General features: G+C 42.4%; 1 protein-coding gene across 2 annotated transcripts in view; it reads left to right on the top strand.

Moving 5' to 3' along the window:
• Positions 1-20,158, top strand: part of CDH17 (cadherin 17) — a 371,516-nt gene that overhangs the window by 7,010 nt on the left and 344,348 nt on the right. Inside the window, exon 2 of one of the 2 annotated variants that reach the window (XM_069220475.1) lies at positions 3,860-3,959. The exons of the other annotated variant lie outside the window; for it this stretch is intronic. Coding sequence (XP_069076576.1) covers positions 3,940-3,959 — 20 coding nt within the window. The 5' untranslated portion in view covers positions 3,860-3,939. The remainder of the gene's footprint in view (positions 1-3,859; positions 3,960-20,158) is intronic. 2 annotated transcript variants of the gene reach the window in all.

Below are 20,158 nucleotides of genomic sequence, written 5' to 3'. Positions count from 1 at the left end.
TTTTTATGGAGCATGTGGCAACCATTTACATACGAGAATTCATCAAGGAACTGATGCTTCCACAACTCGATAAATAGAAACTCAGTCGCATGATATTTAGGGAGCAAATCTCCCTCCAAAGCAAATATCAAGCATTTTGTTGAAGAAATCTAAAATCATACTCGCAGATTTGAACTTGAAGGACCTTGTGAAGAAGTTGCACCGTAAATTGGTAGGTAATATGTATAACTCCTCTTGCCAATGATTGTTTTAAATAAAATGGTAACTGTGGAGAAGAGAAATGGAGCTTATAAGGCTATAATCGTACATTAAAATGTTTATTCATGTGAGCACTGCTAGTAGTTGTTGTTTATGCGCCATGTGCTTCGTTGTTATATTGGGGCTAGAACATAAGTTACAGATGTGACTCTCGTATGTTGCGCTTGTTGTCTTGTTGCCAACTGAGCCCTCTTTCTTTCTGTTTTTGTTTACCGCCCTACACTGGGGATATCATCTGCTATAAAGCAAAAACAAGCTTATTTGTCATGTGGTTTGAGATACGCTTCCCAATGTGGTGAGGCCTATCAAAGTGCAAACGATTCCTAGGCGTTAAAATTACTTGGAAGGATTTTCATTTGTTTGCAGACTTTTTTTTTTTAATGACAGTAGTGCTGAAAAGTGCACTTGTGATACCTGTTGACAGTTGTGTAATGGATGTACCAACTTGAAAGCGAAGTGTCTGCTGGAATGTGCTCTGATAAAAGGCACAGATTCACTATTAACTTTAAGTAGAGTGCAGTGTGCTAGTGGACTAGGTTGTTGAATAGTGAGACTTTTCCTTTAAAAGCATTGGGCAAGAGTTAATTTTGCTTTTTCTGCTTCTGGGTTTCAAATGTTTTTGTCCGCTTATCCAAGTGTTTCCTGGATGGACCCCATTGGTTGCCAGTTTACATTGTCAAAGTTGGTTTTGTTTGAGAGAGTATTATCTGCCAATTATCATGCGGGAGCTCACAATTATAATTTTTGGTTCATTACTGTAAAGCATTTACTATTAGGCCTAGAGCTGTAAGAACATATAGGCCCTCAGGCTGGCGGTTCTTCCTATGGAATTACGACCGCAGAGGAAGCGCCGCGGTCGCACCGCCGGGACTGGCGTTTTCCTGCCCCTTTGGTCCCGGTGGTTGTAATCCCCCAGGGCAGCGCTGCTTGCAGCGCTTCCCTGGGGGATTACGAGTCCCCCTCCCGCCAGCCTTTTCATGGCGGTATGACCCGCCATGAAAAGGCTGAAGGAAAGGGGAGTCGCAGGGCCCCTGGGGGCCCCTGCACTGCCCCATGGAGCTTTTCACTGTCTGTACAGCAGACAGTGAAAAGCGCGACGGGTGCAACTGCACCCGTCGCACCGCAGCAACACCGCCGGCTCCATTTGGAGCCGCTCCCATGTTGCGCCCAACATCCCCGCTGGGTTTCCGCCCGCCGACCCAGCGGGGATCTCGAAATGGCCACCGCGGGAGTGCTGCCTCATTGGCGGCCTCGCGACGGATACAACTTGCGCCGCCTGCCAAAGTTGTAATGAGGGCCAAAGTGAGCTAAAAGCTTCGCATGTGTTACTGTGATTCCATACATACACTTGTTTGAATCTGTTTATTACATTTTTGAATTTTTAATTTGGTGTTGAATTGTTTTCAACCATTTAACATTATAATGCATTACAATGGTGCTGAAGTAGTGCACATATATAATTTGTTGTGTGTATACACAGTGTTTAGTTCAGGTAAAATAACTAAAGTGCACCCAATGTATTGCCGTAATTCAGGAAATTGAATGGTCAGTACTTGAAGCATTATCACAAATGACCAATAAGTATGGATTAAGTGGACAGTGAACATGCATATGTGGCAACAGTGTCAAACCCATACATTTGCACTTGTAGAGAACAGCTCAAGCATTTTAGAGCAAATTAGTAATACAGTTGTTTAAACTGGGAGGAGGGAAGTCTAGAAGAGGAAAGGGGCATATCTGGATCTTTTAGCAGGCAGGTATCAAAGTTAATATCACATCTGCGCAGGAGGGAGTAATGGCTGTATGGCAGCAGTGACAGTGTGAATATCTGTAAGAGAAGTGATAAGTTGATTGGGTTGTGGTGTAGTGTGCAGAGGAGAAATTATTGAAGCTTTTGCAACACATTTGGCAATCTGGGTTACAATAGTGATTCCTCAACTTCAGCTTCGGTAGATGTGGAGAGTATGGGCAAGTGAAAAGGAGGCAGAGCACAGTCTTCTCTACGGTTGGTGGAAGTTCAGGCAGTGGTTAATGAATGCATGCCTTTGGTTGTGTAGAACCATGTGCGGGTGGGTCAGCAGCTTGAACCGGCACCTCTTCTGTATGGGGAGCCAGTGGAGTTGCCAGAGGTGGAGTGCGATGTGGGTTTGTCGGTAATGCTGGGGAATAGTTGGGCTGCGGCATCCTGTATGATCTGAAGTCTCTGTAGGAGGTGTGCAGCAAATCCTACGTAGGGGGTGTAGCTGTAGTCCACTTGGACAGTAATGAGGGCCTGTGTCCTGGTGCGTCTCATTTGAAGGGGTAGCCACCTAAAGATCTTCTGTAGCATGCGCAAAGTGAGGAAGCAGTCGGATGAAACAGCGTTGATCTATGATTTTATTGTGAGCTTGTTGCACTGACAATTCCGAGGTTTCTGGCATTTTTGGAGGGAGTGGCTGCTGGTCCTGGGTCTGATGGCCACCAGGAGTCATTCATGTGTTGCTGCTATTGCCAAAGACTAATAATTCAATCATGTCTATGTTCAGCTGCAGGCAGTTGTTCTTCATCCAGTCTGCAACACTTGCCATACGTTTGTGGAAGTTGGTATGGTGGTGAAGGGGTCGTTGGTGAGTGAGAGGATGAGCAGGAGAATCTGTATAAGAAATTGTGTTGTGATATCCTCTATCTCCACTCTGTTTAATCCTTAACCCATTTTACTACCATGATCTCCAAAATAACCCTTCCCAGACTCTTCCCTCCTGGCAAACCCCAAACCTCCATTTACGACTCAAATCTCCCAAACAACCCTACTAAATTCTCCCTCCTTTATCTCTCCTTTGACTCATCCCAAACCCCATTTAACTACTATGGTCTCCCTAATCCCTTTCTACAGACTCTTCCATCCATCACCTCTCCTTTACTCACCCCAAACCTCATCTTACTACTATAATCTCCCAATTAACACTTCTGGATTTTTCCAGCTATCCCTCTATTATTCTATTCAAGCCAACTAACAGACTTGTATGCCCTCCGCTTAAATGAGCTCCTACCTCCCTATATTAATACTGTACTCGTTTTCCCTATACTAATCCTTTTGGTTTCCGGAGTAGCGTGCTACTCGCTGAAAAGCACTTCGACACCTCATCAGGGGTAGTAAGCTCTATATAAATACAATTACAATACAATATAATATCCAACAAAACCCTGTCTCCATCCCATAATCCTTTCCTCAATGCCTTCCCTTTTATCCTTTGTAACATACGGTAATGTAGAGGTCCTGCAAAAATTGCTTGACTTGAAGATGATAACACACGCACTATCCTTGCCAATTCTCTCAATGTTAAAGATATCTTCTTTAGAACCTGAAAAATCTCATATTTTATTATGTTTATCTTTTTCTCTGGAAGCTGCAAAACACACTCCACTGTGTTTACCTTGAACTCTAAAAATGCCATAGTCTGAGAGGGTATCAAAACAAATTTCTGTTCGTTCACCAGAAACCCCAAGCATTGCAGCATTCTCAACACCAATTCGAGCTCCTTCTTCAGCTCCTCTACATTCTGAGACATAAAAAGGATGTTGTCTTAGTAAATAATCATCTAAATTCCTCTCTCTGAAATAGGATACAACCATCCTCATCATCTTTGTGAAACACTAAGGTGCAGAGGAGGGGCCAAACAGAAGGCATTGAAACTGATAAAGATGCTTTTTCCACCTGAACTGTAAGTATCTTTGACTTTCCCTCCCCATCGGAATCGTGAAATATGCACCCTTTAGATCCAAATTCATTAACCAGTCCTTCTCCATCAATAAATCCCTTATGCAATTGATTCCTTCCATTTTGAAATGCCTGTACCTCAAAAATCTCTTAGATTTATAACTGGTCTCTAATCTTTCTCCTTTTTCTTTACTAGAAAAATATTGCTCATAAAACACTTTGTTGTCTCTTCTATGTGTGTTATCACACCTTTCTGAACCAATGCATCTGTATCTGAATCCACAATACGTTCCTGTATCTCTGAAACCTTTATCTCCCTTAGCTGTCTTCCTTGATGGGGACACTGTATGAATTCTATTGTATATCCCAGGATAGTCGCTGAAGCCCAAGGGTCCTGCGTTATCTTTTCCCTTTCTCTTATGAAGTGTTTCAAACGTCCTTCTACTCTTGTCAGGGAAAAACCATAACAAATCTCCGAACTCACCTCTGTTCTGAGACTGAGTTCGTCCATGGTTAAACCTCCCTTGACATTGTCTGGCCATCCTTCCTCTGTTTGGGTAAAAAACTGTTTTCTGGAAACCTCTTCCTCTAAACTGGTTGACATACTGGTTATTGTACTGAGACCTCTGTAACCCATGGCCAGTAGTGGGTCCTCTTCTACTGGTCCTGCCAAAAACACCATATCCAAATACTTTACGCATATTAACATGTACCTTGTCCAAGGCTGTAAATGTGTTCATATACTTCCCAATACTCTTAACTAGACCATCAACAAACAACAATCCCTTAGCATCGTCGGTGGTCTCCTTTTGAGCCATGTACTGCAACTTTGGGCTTATTTGCATCAAAATAGCCCTTCTTTTCTCTGCTACTAATCCAGCATTGACATTTCCTAACATGACTACAACACTCTGGCTCCATCCGCTTAGTAAGACCAAATCAATGTGCTCCTCATTCATATAAGCGTCCTCTGCAATGTCTAAAATTGTGGCCAAAGGATCCATGACATCTAACAACTTGTCTTGGCAAATTTTCAAGGAGCGTTCCAGACCTTTCCTTGAATCTCTGCCTAGACGGAACAAAAAGCTGATCAACTCTGGATCCAAATTCAGTGTATTACACACCTTCTCCTCAATAACTGGTCTTGTGGTCCATAGGCCACCAATCCTCCACTGCGTGGATGTTTGATATTCAAAGGAGAAAACATTTCTCCACCAAAGGGATCTCGTGTTCTATTTGATGAACCTCCTGCATCAAAAGATTCATATTCATCATTAAATTCATTATCTTGATAGAAATCTAAAACATACTCATCAAACAAATTTTCATTAACAAAACAAGACATTCTCTAATTCACTTTGAAAACCTTCAGCATCCTGTATGCCGCAAGGGACACCTTTTCCTTGACACCAGATCTCTGTGTGCCGCCAAGGGCACCTTTCTTTGTAAGGGCAATCATGCCTTCTTTTCCTTTTTTTTTGTTATCACAATATCTTCTACATATCTTGTCTTTTTAGTTTTTTTAATGTAACTCATCACTCCTTCCTTCTCCTTCTGAAAGGGAATAAAACTCTTCACCAGACTCCATTGCTTTTCTCTTCCTACCCTTCAAAATATTCTCCACTATTTCCTCTACTTGGTTTTTCATTTCCTGCTGAATCAATCTCTTTACAACTTTCTCAATAATCATATTGGCTGTAATGCCCTGACTTCAACCCTGTCCTGGATCCATATTTCTAATAAAACACCAAAATATTCCTTAATACCTACAAAATAGCCTTACTGTTCAACTCTACTGATATCCAGCAATACGCAAACCAAATCTGTGCAATGTAAGATCACCAATTAGTTTGTTATAAATAATGACTTTGAAACGGATCTTGCGTTTACGCACATTCATTTTATGCTATGCAAACCTTCCCAATCTAAAATGGAGGACCTCTTGGGAGAGGTTCCGCGGTAATTATGATCCTCCAAATTGTTTAAAAACAAACTGCGTAATATTGCATACGCTCTGTAATCTTTCCAAACTGTGGCTAATGTAAAACCTCTAAACCAACCGGATTGTTTAATGCATTTAAGGCCACTAAATTAAATAATTCAATTTAGATCCAATAAACAGAACCCTCTTCCATAAATTGGAAGATAAAGTTTATTTCTTGCAAGAATCCAAGACTAGGAAGTCACGTACTGGAGGACATTCGACTCAAACCCATCCTGATCTCTTCCTTGGAAAACTTGAATTCCCTATTCAGAACTTATGTTGAAAAGACCACCTTCTGTTAATGGTTCTGGCTGTGTTTGATAAATTTGCATTGCTTGTGATTTTTAAACACTTAGTTGTCCATATGGCTGGTTTCCACCCTATGTAAATATCTAAAAACATATCATTAATAAAAAATATATGAAATGCATGTTCTTGTGCTGAGATTTTGAGTTTGTAGTCCTTTTTTTATAACTAACTGCACTGTGAACATCTCGTTTCTCCTCTCTATAAGATGTCCACATAAATTCTTTAATCACAAGTGTTCCCTTGTTTATTTCTTCAAAGTGAACACATTTTCTATTTATTCATTCATTTACGAAGATTGCAAATCAAATTTCCCAGTGCTTCTAATCGAGTTCTCCATACTACAAATACCTAGGCAAACAGGGGCGTAGCTTAGTCAGTGAGATTTGAAGGGTGTGAATCTCAAGTATCTTGACTAAAAAATGCAGTGGGCTGCATAGTGAAAGGGGGAGGTGACCAAGGTGTGGGATGGACTTTTCCCATAATGAGCAGCCTTAGCACTGATTTGCATTTGGTGGGCCCCTGGGCTGATTTAGAGTTTGTCGGACAGGCACTCCATTGCAGCGTGACAGAATGCCGTGTCCACCAAACTCAAGGTCCATTCACCCAATTTTGAGTCGGCAGACCGTGAGTTTTATGTGGTCAGAGTAGAATTTACTCTATTGAATTAAAATGTCCTCTGATGCCTTGATGGAGAATGCTCAACTGGAAGCAAGTCATCTGACCATCCGCCCTAGCTAGAGTTCGTTTTAATGCCCATCACAGCCAGGTATATCCTGGCAGTGAGGGACAATAAAACAATTAAAATAGCCCCACACAATAGGAGAAACCCCCAAGGATTGGGTCATTAGTTTTTTGTTTTTTTTTCAAAAGTAAACTCCTGCTTTGGGAGTTTGCTTTTGAAAAAGAGAAAACTTTGGAATGGTTTAACAACCAGCTGTCTTGTTTGACAGAGCCGCCTATCAAACTTTTCCTACATTCACAGGAACCACCATAATGGTGACTCCTGCCAATTTATAGAGATGTCAGTTGGGCCAACAGGCATCTCTAATTTTGGCAGGTGGAATAAACGCAGGGTGGCAGATGTAAAGTTCTTCGCCACCCTGTCTGTCTTTACTCTGTCTGCCAAACCCCAAACCAGGCCCTCTGGCTAGAGTGGCGCAGTGGGTGAAAATGATGGATTGGAATGCTATCCTAAAGGATTGCCTGTGGTTAGGATATTTAGAAGCAATCTTCCCATCAGCTTTTGCGTGTTTGTTTCCCAGTTGTATGCCTCAAAACTTGAGACTGACACAGCTCTCCAGGCCTACTACTGCCGATTTTGTGAATTCTAAAAAGTAGTAAATTTGCATCCATTCAGGGAGTACTGCTCTGTGTACAGGTTTGCTACTTCTCTGGTAAACCGATTTCTATGTACATTTAAGTTCTTGTTCCACAAAATTACCAAGTTAAAACCTGTTAGTGAAAACAGGATGAAGTGATAAAAACCAACGCAGACATAGCCAGCATAGCAGATCTGACTCAGGGCCGACCCAACTACCAAGCAAAGAATTCATTTATCTGGGGGAGTCACACACACCCCAAACACGCCCCCTGAAACTTCACCCCTGTAGGTCAACCAAATCATTAGTATGCAAGATTACAAACAGCCTCACCTTCTGGGAGACTTAACATTTGGTAGGACAGTCTATAACTCTAGGCGGTGAGATGCCATCATGGCTCATTGAGTTAAACATTCGCTTCTGACATCAGCAGTGATCTACAGGTCACACGTTTTTAATTCTGGCAAATGAGCTCAGCATCAATAGAGATCAAGAAATCAAGTGCCATAACATTAAAATGGGTAATGGTAGTACGTTTTTTTACGGTGCGTACTGACTGCAAATGCGTCGCAAGAAAAACATGTTAATATTGCTTGATATTCAGTAGAAAGCTAAGTCTGAAGAATCCTTTACCTGTAAAAAGTATAATTCCCGCCAAAACATCAGCCATGTTTTTTTCGCTATGGCTTACTTGTTACACTGTAAACGCATGAACACTTGCAGGGTCAGCTCAGCTTGAAAACGTTCTGCGGGTAGGGCATCTCAGAAGAGCGGCCGCTACCAGGGCCTTGCCGCCCCAGTTGCCTCTTTCATAGTGCTTTCAATCTGCCCATACTGCAGCCTGAAGTATCACACGGAAACAGGAACTGTTCTGGGGCACTTAATATTTCGGTACCTTGGCCCCTGAGCACACTATGGAACCCTCCTGATGCACGTGTAGGACGTGTCGACGTAGACACACCCATCTCAAGAGCACTCAGACGAATTGTAGCACTGCACCAGCTACCAGTGCAGACACAGACAGCATACCTCAAGAAGGGCTTGCTGATAGGTGTCCTTCAGAACCTAATGTACCCCTTTGGCGGAGTATATATTGTCAGAGGAAGTCTCTTGACTTGCACTTCCCCTCATAAAAAAATATTATTGCCTCTCACATTATGGTGGTCATTCTGACCCTGGCGGTCATAAACCGCCAGGGCGGAGGACCGCGGGAGCACCGCCGACAGGCCGGCGGTGCTCCAATGGGGATTCCGACCGCGGCGGTAAAGCCGCGGTCGGACCGGGACCACTGGCGGGGTCCCGCCAGTGTACCGCCGCCCCATTGAATCCTCCGCGGCGGCGCAGCTTGCTGCACCGCCGCGGGGATTCCGACCCCCCCTACCGCCATCCAGATCCCGGCGGTCGGACCGCCGAGATCCGGATGGCGGTAGGGGGGGTCGCGGGGCCCCTGGGGGCCCCTGCAGTGCCCATGCCACTGGCATGGGCATTGCAGGGGCCCCCGTAAGAGGGCCCCTACATGTATTTCACTGTCTGCTGTGCAGACAGTGAAATACGCGATGGGTGCAACTGCACCCGTCGCACAGCTTCCACTCCGCCGGCTCGATTCCGAGCCGGCTTCATCGTGGAAGCCTCTTTCCCGCTGGGCTGGCTAGCGGTCTGAAGGCGACCGCCCGCCAGCCCAGCGGGAAAGTCAGAATTACCGCCGCGGTCTTTCGACCGCGGAACGGTAACCTGACGGCGGGACTTTGGCGGGCGGCCTCCGCCGCCCGCCAAGGTCAGAATGAGGGCCTATATCTGCTCCTGAAGTCTCTAAAAATATGCGCTTTTCGAAACAGAATTGCTCCCTTCCCCCCTGGCCTTTGTGAAACAGAAACGCTCCCCAATTAATTGTTCTTTTCTTGATATGTGCCCCTTCAGTCACCAAACCAATTATTTGTTTCTAGTTAAGTACTTTGACACTACTTCACAAATGCAATATATCACACCAATAGGGTTAGACGGTTAATTTTCTTTTTTTTTAAAACATTTGTCTGCTTGTTAGATATGTGCTTCTCTTCAGTCGATGCATTTGAAGGCTCTGAGGAGGCGAACTCCTTCGTTCGCTATCATTCAGAGTTATGCACAGAACGGGGCTGTTTGCATGTAATTCTCTCCATTCCTGACAGCTGAAGCACTGTGCAGTGCTACTCATTGGAAAAACATGAAGGTTAGTTGCTGTTCGCCTAGATATACACTAAAGATACCCATCGTTGACAGCACATGAGTAGGGAAGGACTGCAAGAAGTAATCTGTCTTGGTGAGGGTGGCCGTTTGGACCTAGAACTCCTGTGGACTTCTGTGAGAAATGTGCCCGTGGAGTGGAACTTGCTATTTGATGTCTTTGTGAGAAATGATCTCTGTTGCCCCATACTTGGGGATGGAGGAGTTCACCCTGGGATCTACTCATATCCTATAGTCCTGAAGGAGACCTACTGATGCGCCGCCTACCACAACCCAACATTAGACCACCGCAAGGCAGATGTATTGCTGTGAAGTGTTTTTATTGACCTTGTCAGTTGCTTAAGGCTGATTTGATATCAGAAGTTAGTGGAGGAAGAAACAGAATAAAGTTTCATGGGACACGTCACCATAAAAATATGATCCATCAATTATGGTCATGCCTTCTGTAGTAGGTGTATCCTTCTGTTAAAAAGAGGGCTTAACTTATACAAGAATAAGTGCTAAACCCAAAGTTTTGTTTAGAAGCTCATGGAACGTCTAGGTGCAAATACCAAGGCTGCACAGTCTTGATTCTACCTCAGGCCTCTTTAATCCACCACAGATACTCGCTGACTCTTTATCTCATTCTTGCACTTTCCTCCTTTCACCCTATGGCAAGTTTTTCTTCCTCCTTTTTCCCACTTCTCTGTTCTTTTCTTTCTGGTTCTCGGTTAAAAAAAAGTCTGATGAGGTAAAATAAGTGCCAGTCCACAAAAAAGGAGCGCCAGTGGGCCCCTCCTGCAACCACCTGTTCAATTTAAGCACTGGGTGGAAACCTCCTCCAATTACTGCCGGCTTTGCAAAGTATATGGTCCATGCCACCACAGTGGGGAGACTATCCACTTGGCCTTATGCACCACTGACAGAGGGCCTCATGTCTACTCAACCAATAAACATATGATTAATTATTGCTTTCATAAATTATATTTAAAGCGTATTATGAAATGTAAGACACTGAGAACATCTACAATACAAACATGCTCCAGCTGACTAAACTGATAGTATTCTTCCATACTCAGGGGCCAGGATCTCTAAGTCGGCCGGCTCCTATCACAAGTTTTACCATGGCGGATTAGCTCTCGAGGGGGCATGATGCTGGAAGTTCTTTGCAAGGTTGAGTACAAGTTTGTCACAACTGCTTTGGGCTGAATGTGTGCAGGGGGACAGACAATCTTTTTATTCACCTGCCTTTAAGCTATTTATTAACAACTGGATAAATCTGGGCTGTTAGCTTCTGACCACCATTTGTATGTGTCTGGGTCCTAGTGTGCTCAAGGTACGAAAAAACTTGTAGAGTTCAGCTTCACATTGACTCCAATCACAAAGCTTCCTTGCATTAGTGGTATGACATACTCTTAGAGATTCGCAGTAAGTCAGGAGTAAATCAAGAAAAAATCAACCATGCTCACAGGAAGATTGTTGTGAACCGACCACATTTACGCATCCTTAGCGTGACGAAAAATATTCCCAAAGGTCAAAAGATAACTTGAAAACTATAGTGAAAATGATCTAAGTTCTCATAAAGCACATGAGTGCCTTTCACCATGGATCTCAATAGACTTGTGAGACTACAGCTCAGCCGAAAAATACAGCTCAGGTTAGGCTTTTCCTGTCCTTTACCCAAAGCGAGAACCAGTGCCTGAGTCTCAAGGACAAAGTACATTGGTTTAGAGAAATATTCAATGATTTACATTGTTTCTAAAATACCACATATTTTGTAGGTTTTTAAGTCAGAAGCCAACATATGAACTTTGACACACATATCTAGAGATGTAAGCTAATCAGATCTGTGTCTGTTTAACTCAGATGATGGTAACAATTCTCGATTCACGGTATTCGTATTTAAAGGACCTGTTGCCACATATTTCTAGATGTTGATTTGCAGCCCATCGGTGAAGCAGCCTAGAACTACTATTATGCGGAGCGCAGAAGGCTCACACCAGTGTGCTCAACAGTGAGTGTTGTTTCTTCAAGGCATTCAGGGCAACCACAAAAAGGCATTTTCAAAAACACAGACAGAACCTTGCTGAGGCTTGGATGAAAGCAGGTGATAATGTGGACTCTATATTCTATGGTTGCTTAGGTGAAGGTTGGTCCTAAGGACTGCTGTGCTTATGTGATTTGACGCTGGAGAATTCAGGTGTGGGCATATAGTTCAGAGAAAACTACACTTACGTCCTGGTTTGTACAAGAGAACTATGATACCATGAAACAAAACCTCGACATGGAAAATGTTTACCTCTTTTCTGCTTCTCCCTTCAAACACTGTTCTTGGTGTTCATGCTTTGCCAGTCAGCCCAACACTTACCACACAGGATTGCACCTAAATCCTTTATTCCACAGTTGCAGGTAAGTATACATCTGTTGTTGTGTCAAACTACATCACTGCTGTCAGCTCACTGTACTGTACTTAATAAATTATGGAGTGTTTACTTAACTCCAAACTTCTTTTCAAAACATTAAAATTACCAAGGAGGTAATTTAAATTTGGGTGGGTGACCCACCTGTGACCTTCTGTGAGATCACCACCCGTTTGTCCATTCCATTCAACAGTAGTGATGTCAGTTCTCTACAATCTTACAAATAAAAGAAATCCAAATGTGTTGTAATTAAATTATGCCCCAGGAACCGCTTGCCACTACATTCCAATTTCATATGCTCTCAACGTTCATGACATAAGTAACATAGTGAACACAAATGATACTCTCTTGAAATTTGTATCTACCGCCCTTGCACAATTAATATCAAAAGTTGATCAAACAGAATAGACATGCATTTGCGGTCATCAGTTTGTGACATTTGTTTAAGAATAGTGGGAGAAAAGTTAACACAGTGCAGTTCAAGTAGCATTTGACAGAGGTTTTATCACATAGAAAAGTACAAAATCCATTTCATCTGATACACACTACAAGCTTGTAAGTCTGTAATTTGAAGATATTTTAGAAAGAGACTGGACAAAATCATAATGGTGAATATTTAATATTGCTTAAATGTTAGAGCTATGATCATCCAGATCCGCAAGTGACCATGAACATTTTGCCCGGAATCAGAGCTAACAGATTATGGGCTACATGTACCAAAATTTGGTTTTGCGACTCGCAAAACCTTATGTTGCATAGTGTCAATGACACTATTTGCAATTCGCAAGGGGGTCGGAAATGCCCACCTCATGAATATTTATGAGGTAGGTCGCAATTAGCGACACCCTTGGGGATGGCGGCCCTCACAGGGATGGTGGCCTGCTGGAGACAGCAGACCACCATGTCTGTGACTGCTTTGAAATAAAGCAGTTTTTTTTTTTAATGCAGCCCGTTTTCTTTAAAGGAAAACGAGATGCATTTCAAAAAACAAAAAATGAAACATTTTCATTTCATTTCATTTTTTCAGAGCAGGCTCTGAAAAAATGTTTTACTGACATTCACAAAGGGGAAGGGGTCCCATGGGGACCCCTTTCCATTTGCCAAAGGGTTAGCACCACTGCCATTGTTTTGCGACCGCATTCGCGGTCACAAAACAATCATACATGGGACTGCGAGTCGCAATAAGGAAGGGAACACCCCTTCCTAATTGGGACTCGCAATCCCTTTTTGGGATTTGGTAAATAGTTTACAGAATCGCAAAAATGGGTTAGAACATGTCAAAGTGCATTTTGCACATCGCAAATGGCCCGATTCGCTGTTTGCGATGTGCAAACTGCTTCGTACATGTAGCCCTATGTGTTTGAGTATTAAAGATCTCATACAAAAAGTTTAAGGTCACATCATTGTAGGTTAAAACCCTCAACCAGATGTCAGTGGCATCAGTTATTAGGAGCTGAAATAGCTGAGTAAAAGAGGTTTTCCATAATCTTCCATAGGTTCTATCAATATTAGCAACCAGCTGAACAGCCAGTATCCCCGTAGTGAAAGGGAGGTATCACCTTATCATAGTCTGTTCTAGCATAGCGCTTTATAATTGTTCTTAAACAGAAAATAGACGTGTTTAAATGTTACAATGTCCACCAATGCTGACCCCATATTAATATAAATGCTCGAGCCAGGTTAGTTTATAGTCATATGTCAGCCCAGATAAAGAAACTACGTTACTTTTCTAGGCTATCATTTGCACCTTTTTACTTGTGTGTTGCCTTTAGTTCAAAGCCACATGCTTAGGTCCTGATTCCAAGTTGCAAGGTACTAGTGGGGCAACAAATTCACATGTGAATTTACTGTTTCCATGCAGTAAATCTGCACAAGTACAGTGTGATTATAAATGAAGCCTCATAGAATGGAAAATTGCTTTGTAGGACCGGAATTGCAGATTGTAAAACCACACAGAATTCTCAGTTCTGAGGGGCTTACCGTCTGCCTTGAGCAGGTGTTCAATGTATGCTTCAGCCTCTGAGTTGGTAGGGGAGACGGAAGGTGAGTTTATTGTGCTTTCCCCAACAGAAAAAAAATATGCGAAAGAGACTTGGCAGTTCATGTGATTTTTTCCAGGCAGATTTACCACCCAGTAAAATCGGATCCGGTCTGCAATAAATCCCAGGTGCGGAAACATCCGCCCACTCAGGATCAGTTGGACTGGAATCCATGCAATATTTCTGCTCTGCCTGACTCATAATCAGCGACTTAGTGTCGGGATACAATTAAATGAATCGAACCTGATGATCATGGGATAGGAGTAGATGATAAGACTTACAATTTTCAATTCCAAAATCAGTAGCTTAGTAAATGAAAGTCTTAGTATGAATATTGACTTAACAGAAGCAATAGTTGTTGTTCTAAATCTTTTAAATAAATGTTTTGTTGTGCTATGTCGTGCAGCTTGTACGTGCTTGCTCACCAGACTAGTTTTGTGGTGCTGGGGAGCGGCAGCATGCCACATCACCGAAGACTGACTAAATTGGGGAGTGCTGCTGAAAAGATAAGGTTCAAGAGCAAGCCAAAATACTGAAAGGAGACAAATAGAATTAAGGGGTAAAGGAAGAGAGTTCCATTGCGAGATTTATTAGGAATAACCGCAAATGCATCTCAAGCCTATCTTACACTGTGCATTGGGAATAAGGAGGGAGTTTCTTTTTAATAAAAGCAGCATCACTGCCATTCAATTATCTGTGAGCTAAGCACAGCATGGAAAAGGGATCAGATTTTTAATAAGGGAGAAAATTAAGTAACATATGATATTCCTGGCATAAATGAGGTGACGAGACGAAAGGATCACTTAGGCCAGTTGGTTATGAATAACCTGAAGCTGTTCAAGGTCGTAAAGAGTTGCACAGTTAAAGGGAGGACCCACAATTGCTACAAACGCGTATTCATAAAGGGTCAAACTTTCTTTAATCTACACTATGGAAAGAAGCAATTGGTGATGATAGATGGTATTTGAAAGGATAGCTTCAGTGCGTTGGCTAAGCAACCCCCCTAATTGAGTCTGTGGTCCACAGTCCTCCCCACCAAGATCTCTGTTTTACCTGCCTTTAGTTTCAGCGAGTGGCCACTCATCTAGTTATAGTTCTGCCTCAAATAAAGTTGAAATATGCAACAAATGGTGACATGTCATCAAGGCAGATGACAAATTGAGTGTTGATGGCACACACCTATAGAAGCAGAATCCATGGGAGTGAATGAGTTCTGCCCGAGGCTCAACTTACATGTTACAAATGTGAGGAAGGGGGCGTAGTGGGCTCTCATGGGTCTTCTAAGTAGGTGCGTCTTTGAAGAGTAGGTGGCAGAAAGACTAACTGGAACCCATTTGAAAGGAATGACTCCAACCAAGCCAGAGCCAAGATGGTTAAAGTGACAGACCTTAGGCAAAAATGCAGAAAAGAGAGGGAACATTATTTAATGCCAATAACAAGCCTAAAACTATGAGGGTGGCAAAATCACTAGAATCCACCTCTGATCTAATGTAATGCAGGGCAGCCAGGAAAATACATTTGGTTCTTTAACTAGATCTGGAACCTGTCAGATAAGTAACAAATCGGAAGGTCTGTAAAGAACCTGACTGTCGACTCCTAAGTTTTGCTTGACTATAAAATTGTCATCAAACTATTGTGATCAATGTTTGTAAGAGTGGAGTGACAATAGTAAATTTGACTCCACAATATGTGCACTTTCCCCAGTGCTTGTGGGTTTGGAATGAGAAGAGTAAAATCTAATCTGCCCCACCCCAATACATGTTATTTACCCAGTGTTTATGAGATTGAAGATATAATAGTAAGTTTGACCTCCAATATATGTACTTACCCAATCTTTGTTTGAGTGGGGGGTAGAATTTAAATTTTGCCCCCTCTCCCAATGATATGCACCTTCCCCAAAGTCCGTGGGACTGGATTTAGAATAATACATCTGGCCCCCTTCATTTATGCTCTTTCCTCTGTTTGTTTGACTGGAGTAACAATGATGAATTTGACGTCTTTATTTCTGTATTTTGCCCGGTGAATGTGTGAATTTAGGGGAATTAATATTATATCTCCTAAAAAAATTTTTTTCCAAAATGTTAGTGGGACTGGACTTACAGTATAGTAAATTAATAGTCCCCACAATCAATGCATTTTCTTAAATTGAAATTTATATATTAATGTAACTGATTTTATTTTAATGTTTTTCCTATGTTGTCTGTCAAACTACTTAATCAAATGTATATTTTATCTAATGGAAACATACAATTCTTTCAACATTTTGTACACCAAATTTTGCAATTGATATTACGGTTACATTTGCTGTTTGTTTCAAAGTAATCTATGTTATCTATATTTTTGCATTAACTATATTCTCACCATTGATATTATTGGTCTCACTATTTCTGTCCTTTACCCTGTAAAATCTAAACTTAGTATTTTTCTGTCAATATTTTTGTATTACAATATTTTTGTAGACTATATACTAACAGCCGAAAAGGTTGCTGAGTTGTTTGGCCAGGTGTCCTTTCTGGGGCTTGGCAACTGCTGGAAGGAGAAAGATTGAACAGTAGCTGATTAGGGCCGCAATATGATTGCAGCCCGTCTGACTGCCGGACTGCCAATTTGGCAGTGAAGGGGCTGCCGCCAAGTTGGCCACCTCCCCAATGCCGTATTATGATGTTTTTACCAGGCTGGCCCACGGAAACAGTGCTCCGGCATTGGCTTCAGCTCTCAGAGAGAGCTGAGGTCAATGCCGCAGCACACAGCACACTCCGAATGTGCACTGTCTCCATTATTTTTGTGATTTTACGAGTGGATTCATGGATCCCCTGCATCTCCGCTCATAAAATCAACACAAAAAATGCTTTTTAGCCATGGGTGAGTCCTTTTGGGACCCTACCACCAGAGCTAAGGGGTCAGGGTGTTTCGTACCCTGGCCCCTTTTGGGGTTTTTTAACTTGTTTTGGGGATTCAGCTTAAGCCCAGTCCCCAGATGGCTGACAACACTTCAACAGCTTCTGTTGTTGAAGTGTTATCAGCCAATCAGATCTCAGCACAAGATCATAATGGGTCGTGAATCATTCGCGACCTTAGATATTAAAATTTGTTTTCCCCTTATTTCTCAAAAACTACAGAACGGAATTGCACCAAAACAAAAAAGCACTTTTTCTGGACCAGGACCTACCTTTCTGCCAAATTTACTGTAATTCCGTTCAGTAGTTTTTGCGCTATCGCTGTTCAAAATCCCTATGGAAAAATGAGTGGGGAAAATGTGTTTTGAGACCCCCCTTTTTTCTGGACACCCCCCAGATGGATCACCCCGAAACTTTCCAGGCAGCAGCTGATGTAACTGGCAAATGTTTTTGGAAAGTTTTGTGAAGATTTGTCAAGCAGTGCCAAAAATATAGGCAAGTAAAAAAATGCTTTTTGTATAGAAACGTAATCCTACCTATACCTACCTAGTGGCGACCGCCGCTAGGTGATATATATATATATATATATATATATATATATATATATATATATATGTGTGTTTTCACTGGAAAAAAACAAAGGTTACAGGGACGTTATATCTAGGTTCTGAATTTACTCGTACAAAACCATAGAAATTCAGCAGGTAGAGTTTTTTCAAGTAACTATAAATCACACACTAAGGTAAGGTTATTTTTCAGTGAAATTCTATGTTTGTCTAATGTAAAGTCATTTTAATTACTTTACGTTATTCCAACCCCCGCAGCACACGGCCTTTGGCTGTGAACGACGGGGGTTGGCTGCAAGTTCTGGCTTGCAGCTAAGCCCTTATAACCACCCAACGTATCGCCACAGGGAGTCTCTGAGTGCATGTATGAGTGAATGAATCAGTGTATGAATGAGTCTGTGGTTTGTCTTTCAGATTTTTTCATATTCGCAAATATTTTGAGAATATTCATACATTTTCCTGAATACCGCACATGGAGATGATAATTTATTTTAAACCTATAATTTGCCCCTAAAAGACACCTTTATCACACCCCTGGGGTACCTTCACCCTGACCCCTTATGCCACTTTCTATTTTCACCCCCGGGCACCGTGTCCTGTGAAATAAAATGGTGGCTGCAACTTTCTAGTCAGATTGCAGTGAGCCAATTACAGCGCTTCTTTTTCATGGGTATTCGCAAACTTGTGCGAATAATTTGCAAACTATTCATGAGCTCACCACGGCTAGAGATATACAAATTTATTTTCCCTTTAGTATCTCAAAAGCTACTGAACAGATTTACACCAAATAAACGTACCGAAAGCTAGATTTCTGCCAAATTTTGTGTAATTCCGTCCATCAGTTTGGGCTGTAGACATGTCTAAAGGTCTTATGGGAATTAACATGGGAAACACCACTTTTTTCACCCTCCCCCTTTTTCTCAGCCCCCGCTTGATAGATCACCTCAAAACTTTCTGTGTGCGGCAAGAATGAACCCAACATTTTTTTTTTGAAAAGTTTGTGAAGATTCATCAAACGGTGCCAAAGATACAGACAAGTCAAAAAAAGCTTTTTCTACGTAAACATGGTCCTAACTATAACTACCTAATGGTGACTGCCAGTACGTAACATATATATATATATATATATATATATATATATATATATATATATAGATGTAGTTGGCAGTTGGTCTTTGTGTATTCCTCCTAGACAGTAGCACAATAGAGGGTCTGGTTGTTGGTAAAATAGGCCATCCTGACTTGATGAGAGGGGCTGATCAGTCACTTGCCAGACTTGCACTTCAAAGACCCAGCCCCAGCTCACAATCAAAGAACTTCACATTAGCCTATTATGCTCCCAGAGTGACTGGGACCAGGGCAGGGAGGCAGGAAATTCCAGACATCTCTGTGGGAAAGAAACTCCAAAAGCTTCTCCCACTTCAAAGGGGGCACCAGGCATATAATGGGAACCACTCTTAAGTACACTCCTGGACCTGTGGATACTACAGAAGAAGGACTGCCCTGCTGCTTGAGGCCTGCCTTGCTGTTTGAGAAGGAAGACTGGACATCCCACTTTCATCCAAGGCTACCTGAGTGACTTTAAGGCCTAGTTAGCTGGCCTCCTGTGCCGAGCTACAGAGACACAGCAAGCTCCAGAGGCCTCCCTGCAGCTGCCCAGCTGATCTGCTGGACTGGACCTGCTACTGTACCTTCCTGAGCCCTGCTGGCCTCTGCTGGGGTGAGTTCCTTAACCCCAAGAAGTGCCTCCCAGGTCCTACACCCTTGATGTGGCATCAGTTGAGCTTCTTCTGGAACAAAATGAGGAACCATCTGCTCTTTGTGATTGCAAAATGGCCCCTTTACACCAAGATCTTACTGCCTGAGCCAACTGCCAATGTGAAGCTCCAGTAAACCCAACTCTTTGTGCTACAGCGTCCACCAGAGACGAGCTGCAATGCAGGATCTGCACTTCATGCTACAGCATTGACAGCTGATAGTGACCACTAATGTAAAGCTCCAGCAGTGACCGTCTGTGACGCCCGAACAGGATCTTCGTGCTACAGCAATGACTGTCCGCGATGCATAGCCTGCTCTTTGTCCTACAGTGCTCTGTATGATACTTGCAAGCCTGTTCGACTGTGAACTGGACTCTTCACTCCAGACTTTGAGAAGGTAACTTTTTCAGTGGGACTAACCTCGTCCTGGTATCCTGTTCGCAGAAGTGCAAGTCCAAATTCGTGTTAGTGTTAGGAATGGCCCATCTCTGAAATTAATTGCTAAAACTGTATTTTGATGATTTACAGATGTCACCATCATCTGCTTTGAAATCTGATAATAATGTAACTATTATGTTGTTGCTCATCTACATCATTGTTCTGGAGTGTTTAACAGTGTTGATTTTTAGTAGGTTGAAACTTTTCAGATGTTTTGGTCAGCACGTATGTTTAAATGTATGTTTAAAGTTTTGCGCACCATTCATGTGACATTG

Source organism: Pleurodeles waltl, chromosome 2_2 (genome assembly GCF_031143425.1).
Source record: "Pleurodeles waltl isolate 20211129_DDA chromosome 2_2, aPleWal1.hap1.20221129, whole genome shotgun sequence".
Classification (NCBI taxonomy): Eukaryota; Metazoa; Chordata; class Amphibia; order Caudata; family Salamandridae; genus Pleurodeles; species Pleurodeles waltl.
Note: the sequence above shows the minus strand (reverse complement) of the source record. Positions and strands in the feature narration are given on the sequence as shown.